The 7,872-nt window shown below is 53.3% G+C and overlaps 1 protein-coding gene across 1 annotated transcript; it reads left to right on the forward strand.

Moving 5' to 3' along the window:
• Window positions 1-44: 44 nt before the first annotated feature.
• On the forward strand, window positions 45-6,229 carry CDC34 (cell division cycle 34, ubiqiutin conjugating enzyme). Its single transcript, XM_064734170.1, has 5 exons — window positions 45-282; window positions 2,401-2,487; window positions 3,358-3,455; window positions 4,307-4,441; window positions 5,315-6,229. The coding sequence occupies exons 1-5, from the start codon at window positions 106-108 to the stop codon at window positions 5,523-5,525; spliced, it is 708 nt and encodes a 235-aa protein (XP_064590240.1). The 5' UTR covers window positions 45-105; the 3' UTR covers window positions 5,526-6,229.
• The last annotated feature ends 1,643 nt before the right edge of the window (window positions 6,230-7,872 follow it).

Here is a 7,872-nt window from a genome sequence, read left to right on the forward strand (position 1 = left end):
ACCCATGGGGGCGTTTCCCTCTGTGGCCACGCCCCTCCCGGCACTCCAGCCCCCGCCGTGCCCCCGTGGCCCCGGTGGCGCCGCCGAGAGCCCCGGTAGAGCGGCATGGCGCGGCCCACCGTGCCCAGCTCGCAGAAGGCGCTGCTGCTGGAGCTCAAGGGGCTGCAGGAGGAGCCCGTGGAGGGGTTCCGCGTCGGGCTGGTGGACGAGGGGGACCTGTACACCTGGGACGTGGCCATCTTCGGACCCCCGGACACGCACTACGAGGGCGGATACTTCAAGGTGAGCGGCGGGGAAGGCAGAGCAGACGGTGTCGGGGATGTGCTGCGTGTTTGGGAAGGAGTTTCTCAGTTTTGGGAAGGGTTGAGACCCTGGGAGGGGGATGTGAGTGTCCCGGGTGGGTGTAGGGGTCGTGACAGAGCTGCTCCCAGGCTTAGGGGTGTGTTAAGGGAGAGTTGGGTCTTTTACTGGGCACCTGGGGGTCGCTGGGGCTTCAGGGTGGTCCTGGCAGGGAGATGGTTCCTTCTACCGAGGGTCCCCTTATGGGGGGCTCAACCACCCCCCTGCCCTCCTGGTCTGAGGGTGGACAGCAGTCACTGAGATTCCCTCTGCTGGAGGGGATCCGAGGCATTGCCACCAGACCAGGGAAGAGATAAAGGACCCCCGAGTCCCCCCAGAAACAGCCCAGGGTGGGAGCAGGGGGCTGGGTTAGTGAGAGAGTGTCATGGCTTGGTTTGGGGTGGAAAAAGATGTTTGTTGGCCTGACTGCGCAGTGCCCCCTCGGCAGGATGTGTGTGTGCTCTTCCCAGGTATTGTGCAACCTGGGCTAGCTGTTTTCTTCCTCTTTCTCATGCTCCCTCCTCCGTGGAGCCCTTGTGTTTTCATCCTGTTGCTGCCAGGGTGGGGATGCACAGGGTGACTCACCCAGGGTTAGCTGTGTTTGTTTTCCTGACGCTCCAGAGCCAGGTTTCATCTCTTCACTGGAGTGCAGGGATTTTTTCCCCACAACATTTTAGCATGAAACCCTCTGAATTCTCACCTTTTCAGCCACTCATGCTCTTGTGTTTTTGAGATTTTCCAAACTCAGCACTGAGGGTGCTGGTGAGGCTGTGCATTAGAGGAGAGCAGAGGGGCAGAGCATTGCCCAGCCTGTTTGTACACACAGGGTGGGGTTGTTGCTGTCCAGGCCCCCTTTGGCATCGCTTTGATTCAGCTGGTTTTGTTCTGATCCCCTCTGACACAACAAAGGGGATTATTCTGCCATGTTCAGCTGTTTGGCCAGAGCCCAGCACGGGGCTGTGTGTCACTGCCCTGCACTCCACACTCACAACACGGCCCCCACTGCACTTTTCCCTCTTCCCACCCCCTGTCCTGTGCCATGGATTTTTCTCAGTTCATGTACAAGAGAATCCACTGTCTGGATTTTCTTTTACATGAACTGAGGGAGCAAGAAGCATTCAGGGAGCTGTCGTGTTGAGTCTTGATCTGGAAGTTTGCTCCCAGGGCCTGGAAACAGCTGAGAGCTGAATCAGTCACTGGGAATTTGTGCAGCCACACAGGGAGAAGCTGCCCACATTTTTTTGGATTCCTGGTGCTGGTGGGTTGGGGCAATCCTCTGAGGACTGTGGGATGTTGCTGTAGGTCCCTGTGCCCCCTCAGGCTTCACTCAGAGATGGACAGGGAGCCCTCTCTGCCCAATCTCAGCCCTGTGGGTTTGGCAGCTGTGGGAGGAGCTGGTGGTGGCTGAGTGTCCCTGCTGGAGCCCTGGGCTGCAGCCTGAGCTTCATGTGATTTTATTTTTAGCCCCCAAGCTGCGCGTTGCGGCCAGTTTGGACTGGGTCTCTTCTCAGCAGTGACAGGCTATTTTTAGGTTCTGGTGTGTTCAGCACCAAACACCTGATGCTTCCTTCCTGTGAGCTCTGGAGAGTAAACAACCAGTGGCACAGCCGTGGTCTGGCCCTGGCAGCAGCTCTGGGGGTGCCCCTGGCTCTCTGTGCTGCTCTGGGGTTTGTGCTGGGTGCCAACACCACGAGCTCCCCCTGATTCCTCTGCATTGGAGAAGTTAGCACCAGAGGGCCCTGCTGGACAGGGGGTGTGGGCAGGATGGGAGGCAAGGAGCTGCTGCTGGTCACAGCCCCTTTGCCCAGCACTCTGTGTGGTGAGAGGCTGCCCCCAGGGCTGTATTTTAACACTTTACACACTCTACACTGGTGCAGGGGCTCTGTCTCAGCAAGTGCCCAGCTGGGCTTGGCAGAGATTCCTTTTTACCAGAGCTGTCAGAAACTCTGTGATTTCCATGCCTTCCTTCTCACAAGTTTTCACATCTCCTTGTTGTTCTCTCTGTGATTTCCATCCCTTATTTCTCACAAGTTTTCACATCTCCTTGTTGTTCCTTCGCAGGCTCGTCTCCGCTTCCCCATCGACTACCCCTACTCTCCTCCTGCCTTCAGGTTCCTCACCAAGATGTGGCACCCCAATATCTACGAGGTAGGTCCCCTGGGACAGCGAGGAGGCTCTTGGACAGCCAGTGGGCACGTGTGCCTCTGTTGTGATGGCGCTGGGTGCAAATGCCAGCCTTTGGCACTGGACACTCAGTGCCTGGCACAGGGAACGTCGCTAATGAGCTCACGACAGCATTTTGCTGTCCCAGAGCAGCGTCCAGGTCAGCCAGGCTTTGCAGGCCTGGTGGCTCCCACGCTTGGGGACATTGTGCCTGTGCCAAGAGTGGCTGCAGGGTGAGCAATGTGCCTGGCCCTGGGGCCCACGCCAGGGGCACAGCCTGCTGGGCATTGGGCAGCCTGGCCTGGACAGAGCTGGCAGTCATGGGGTGCCTGTCCACTTTTGTGTCCCTCTGTGGGACTGAAGGGACAGCTGGGGTCACCTGTGGTGGGGTTCACAGGCATCTTAGGATGAGGGAAGAGAAGAGAATGTTGACTCCATGTTTCAGAAGGTTTGATTTATTATTTTATGATATATATTATATTAAAACTATACTAAAAGAATAGAAGAAAGGATTTCATCAGAAGGCTAGCTAAGAATAGAAAAAGAAGGAATTAATGACAAAGACTTGTGACTGACTCAGTCTGGACAGCTGGACTGTGATTGGCCATTAATTAGAAACAACCAACATAGACCAATCACAGATGCACCTGTTGCATTCCACAGCAGCAGATAATCATTGTTTACATTTTGTTCCTGAGGCCTCTGAGCTTCTCAGGAGAAAAAATCCTAAGGGAAGGATTTTTCATAAAACACGTGTGTGACAGTCGCCTCACCTGGCTTCAGCCAAAGGGAAGAGCGAGTGAGGAGATCCTGGGGCAGCAGCTCCTGAGGATCCTGTTTCTCTGGTGCTTTCAGACAGGTGATGTCTGCATCTCCATCCTGCACCCCCCTGTGGATGACCCTCAGAGTGGAGAGCTGCCCTCGGAGCGCTGGAACCCCACCCAGAACGTGCGGTGAGAGATGGGGCATGGCAGGGTGGGGACAGGAGGTGCCAGGGGCTGCTGAAGGCTCTCAGGCTGTTGGATTTGCTGAAGAACAGCCAGAGCTTGTGTATTCTCGGGTTGCTGTTTGATAATTGCTGCCTCGAGTTGTGCAGGATGTCTTTGCTTCGGCTCCTGCAATTGAAGAACGAGTCTGGACTCTTCACTTTTTGGTCTTGAGGTTGTTTATTAATTCTTATCTATAAAATTTTCTTTCTGCCCAGCCGAGATCTGCTCAGCAGGGCAGCCACAGGCACTCTGTGTTGTCCTTTTATACTACAAACTACATATAACATATTTACACTTAATTCCCAATACTTATCACCTATGTTAGACAGTGCACTTCTACTCTAAACCAATCCCAAAGTGCCAATATCACTGGAGAAAATGGAGAACAAGAAGAAGAAGAAAGGCTAGACATGCCCAGATTCCTCCATCTTGTCCCTGTAACCCCCATACCGAAAATCCTAAAATCTACATTTTCACCCTGTGATTATTTTGTTATTACACTATTCAAACCTCTGTGACTTTCAGGTCCTCATACAAAGCTGGTAACTTGCTTCAGGGGTCAAAATCAAATCTCCAGGTTGTTTGGGCTGCATGCCAGGGTCTGTGAGCCCCACAGTGGGCTTCTTGGCAACTCTGGGCACCCAGAGGGATGTACTGAGTTCTGACAGTGTATAAGCCCAACAGCCCATGCCCAGCCTGCTCCCCTTTGCTGGGACCTCTCTTGCTGTGGACAGCACCAGGTTTTGGGCTGCTGGCACTGCTGGGGTGCTGCTGAGTCTCCTCAGCCCTGACCTGCTCGTGTTTATCCACACCAGAACCATTCTGCTGAGTGTGATCTCACTGCTGAATGAGCCCAACACGTTTTCCCCGGCCAACGTGGACGCCTCGGTGATGTACCGCAAGTGGAAGGAGAGCAAAGGGAAGGACCGGGAGTACACAGACATCATCAGGTGTGTGCTGAGCCCAGCCCTGGCAGCCCTGGCTGTGCTGGGATGTGGGAGTGTCAGGGGTAGGATGGTCAGGACAGATGGAGATGAGAGATCTCTGCAGCCAGGTTGTGGAATTTGGGGTTTATTGCAAAGGGCCTGGGTGCAGGGCCCTGCTGGGAGCTGCTGAACACAGCTCAGAGCAGGCCCCAAAGAGGGAGAGAGATAGAGTGTGGTAAAGAGAGAATGAGAGAGTAAAAGAGGGGATCAGAGGGCAAGGTTCCTGTTACAATACAATAAATCTTCTTCTGGTCTTGGAATTTGGGGTTTATTGTGCAGGGCCCTGCTGGGAGCTGCCGAACACAGCTCAGAGCAGCCTGAGAGAGGATGAGAGGATAAGAGAGCAAAAGGGGTAAGAGAGTGAGGTTCCCGTTACAACACAATAAATCTTCTTCTGTGTTGAATATTCTAATCCTCACTAACCAATCTAGTACAATATACAAATCTTATAGCATTTACATACAGCCTATAAGAATCACTACATTACCATACTGTGTTACATTTTAAACCCTAAAAACTCCTCTTTGGGCTCCTTCTGCCAAGCTGGCAGGGTCTGCTCTGACCCTTGGGCCTGTCTGCAAGCAGAGGGTGTTGTTCCATCAAAAGGGGATTGCCTTCAGCCAGCCACACCATTGTTTTCCCGTTGTTCAGTAACTGAGGGATCTCAAAGCTTGCTTTCATTTCAATCTCACTTAATTCTCAAAACCTTCTGCCAGACAATCATATTTACAAGGCTTTCCTGTTTCATCCTCCCCAACACTGGGATCCTGTGGGACAGGGGCTCTGGAGGGCTGTGGTGCACAGCTCTGTTCTCACCTCCCATTTCTCACCCTGCAGGAAGCAGGTGCTGGGCACCAAGGTGGATGCTGAGCGGGATGGAGTGAAGGTCCCCACCACGCTGGCTGAGTACTGTGTGAAGACCAAGACTCCAGCCCCAGATGAGGGCTCAGACCTCTTTTATGATGACTATTATGAGGATGATGAGCTGGAGGAGGAAGCAGAGAGCTGTTACGGGGATGAGGATGACTCCGGCAATGAGGAATCTTGATGGCCCTCTGGCATTGCAAAACTTCCTATAAACTACTGAATTTTACCTCAACTAGGACAAACTGGTTTGAATTTAGGATCTGTCAGCCCTGAAATTAACTCTCTACCTCGCAGGGAGACTGTTCTGCTGTTGCAAAGGAAATCCCATGGCTGTCTTTGTAGGAAAAGATAAAACCCCCTATTTCTAAACTTCCAGGGAGGGGGAAGCTGTGTTGGGGTGTTCACAAAGCCACAGAAATTGAGGTGCTGGTGGCTTTGCCTGGCTGAGAAGTGACAACCAGCCCTGGTGTTGGCTGCCCCTCATTTGGGTCTGTTCAGCTTCTCTTCAGCCCCATGGGGTAGGAGCAGTTTGGGGCAATTGTGGGGGTGGTGAGTGGTTGCTTTGGTGGGAGAACAACATGTGAGTGCTGTCTTGGCTTTCAACACCTTTTAGGGCTCACCCTGCAGCCATCTGGGCTGTCCCACAGGACCCTTTTGCCTTCCCTGCCCTGAAGCTGGAGCTGTGTTCACAGGGAGAGGGGCACCAGGGAGAATTTGTCCGGCAGCCACCAGCACTGACCATGTGGGGATGATTTGTTCGTGGTTTTTTGGTTTTTAACTTGCTGGGAGGGATGGGGTCATGCTGAGTTTTTCTGCTTCTGGTTTTTGTTTTTTTTTTTGTTTGTTTGTTTTTGGACACTATTTAATAAAGTTCTTCCAGGGAAAGATGGTGATGCACGAGTGAGGTTCTGTGCTGGCTACAAGGGATTTGTGTCAGACATGGACTGGCATGGAGCAGTGGGCAGCTGTGGGTCTCACAATAACCCTCTTTCCACCTTGCAGAGTGGGCAGGAGGGTCTGGGCAGGGTTGCCTGAACATCTCTGCCCTTCCTGGGCTACATCAGTGCCTCTGCCCTGGGGCTTTGGCCAGCACTCAGTCTGTGCCTGGGCCAAACCCTGCCCAGTGTTTGCCTTCTCCCTGCTCTGCAGGCAGCAAACCTGCCTGGGCAGTGCCTGGCTGTGCTCTGTGGTAGCTGAGGGCACCCCACGGGTGCCCAGGGCTGCTCTGATCCCGTTTGGGTGTGCCCTGAGCCCACAGACTGGAACTGGCTGGGACATGTGAGCTCAGGAGGCTGCGGGGAGCTGCCCAGACTGTGCTGAGCAGCCTCAGAGCCAGGGCAGGGCCAGGCCCTGGCAAAGAGCCTGCCTGGGGCTCCTGCCCCTGCTGCACAAAGCTCATCAGAGGGGTAATGAGCAAAACTTCCCTGGGCTGGAGTCGTGCAAACGGGATCAGGGCTTGAGTGACACCTGCGAGTGCACGCGGCGAGGGCATGTGCTTTATTGCCTTAGGAAATGAGGCTAAAAGGTGAATAGGATTATTGTCGCTTTATTCAGGCCTGGCAAACGGCTTCCAAGGTCACCCGGCATGGAGCAGCAGCAGCCCTGGCTGCTTGCTCACAGCCAGCCTCTCCTTCCATTCCTGGGGGGCTGCTGGGTGCACCCCAAATCTGCGTGGTTGTGCCCTGTGCTGGCTCTTTGTGGTGGCCAGTTCCCTACCCAGATCATGGGTACCAAACCCCCCAAATTTCTGCAAATCCTCCCAGTGCTGGGTGCTGGAGGCTGCCCAGATCATGGGTGCCATGGGTACCAAACCCCCCAAATTTCTGCAAATCCCCCCAGTGTTTGATGCTCATGCTACCCAGATTCATTTGGGGGTACCAAACCCCCCGAATTTCTGCAAATCCCCCCAGTGCAGGAGGAGCCTGGCCAGTGGATGAGGATGGGCAGGACATGGGGAAGAAACGCTCTGGGAGGGAGGAAGGAGCTGGCAGATCCCTGTGGAGGGGCTGGCGCCTGTGGCCCCATTGTTTTGGCTTTTCCTGTCCCCCTGCTCAGCACCCCACGGCTGACTCAGACAAGAATTCACTCCTGGGATGGAGAAGAGTTGGAGACAAATCTGCTGTCCTGCAGAGGCCTCTTTGCCCAGCTGCCCTGTTGATTTTTGCCTGCCCAGTCCCTTGGAGAAGCCTGATTTATCCCAGTGCTCTGCAACGGCTTAAAAACTGTGAAAAATGCGTATTTTATGATTGGCTTTTGGCAAATATTCAAATGAATATTATATGTGTTGTGTTAGAAAGTTGTGGTGTATTAATTCTCTTAAGTAGTGTGGTAAATATAGTTTTGGGTTATTAAAAAATGTTAAAATAGAAACGATGCTATGTAAGATAATTTTTTTTAAAGAAAGGACTTGCAGCGAGATAGCAGCCACAGGACACCTGAATCTTTCAGAGAAAGAGAATTTATTGTCCTTTTATCAGAAGAAATGAACTTCTTTCCACCTCGAAGGTGCTGTTAGGATTTGGAGGAAG

Source organism: Zonotrichia leucophrys, chromosome 28 (genome assembly GCF_028769735.1).
Source record: "Zonotrichia leucophrys gambelii isolate GWCS_2022_RI chromosome 28, RI_Zleu_2.0, whole genome shotgun sequence".
NCBI lineage: Eukaryota > Metazoa > Chordata > Aves > Passeriformes > Passerellidae > Zonotrichia > Zonotrichia leucophrys.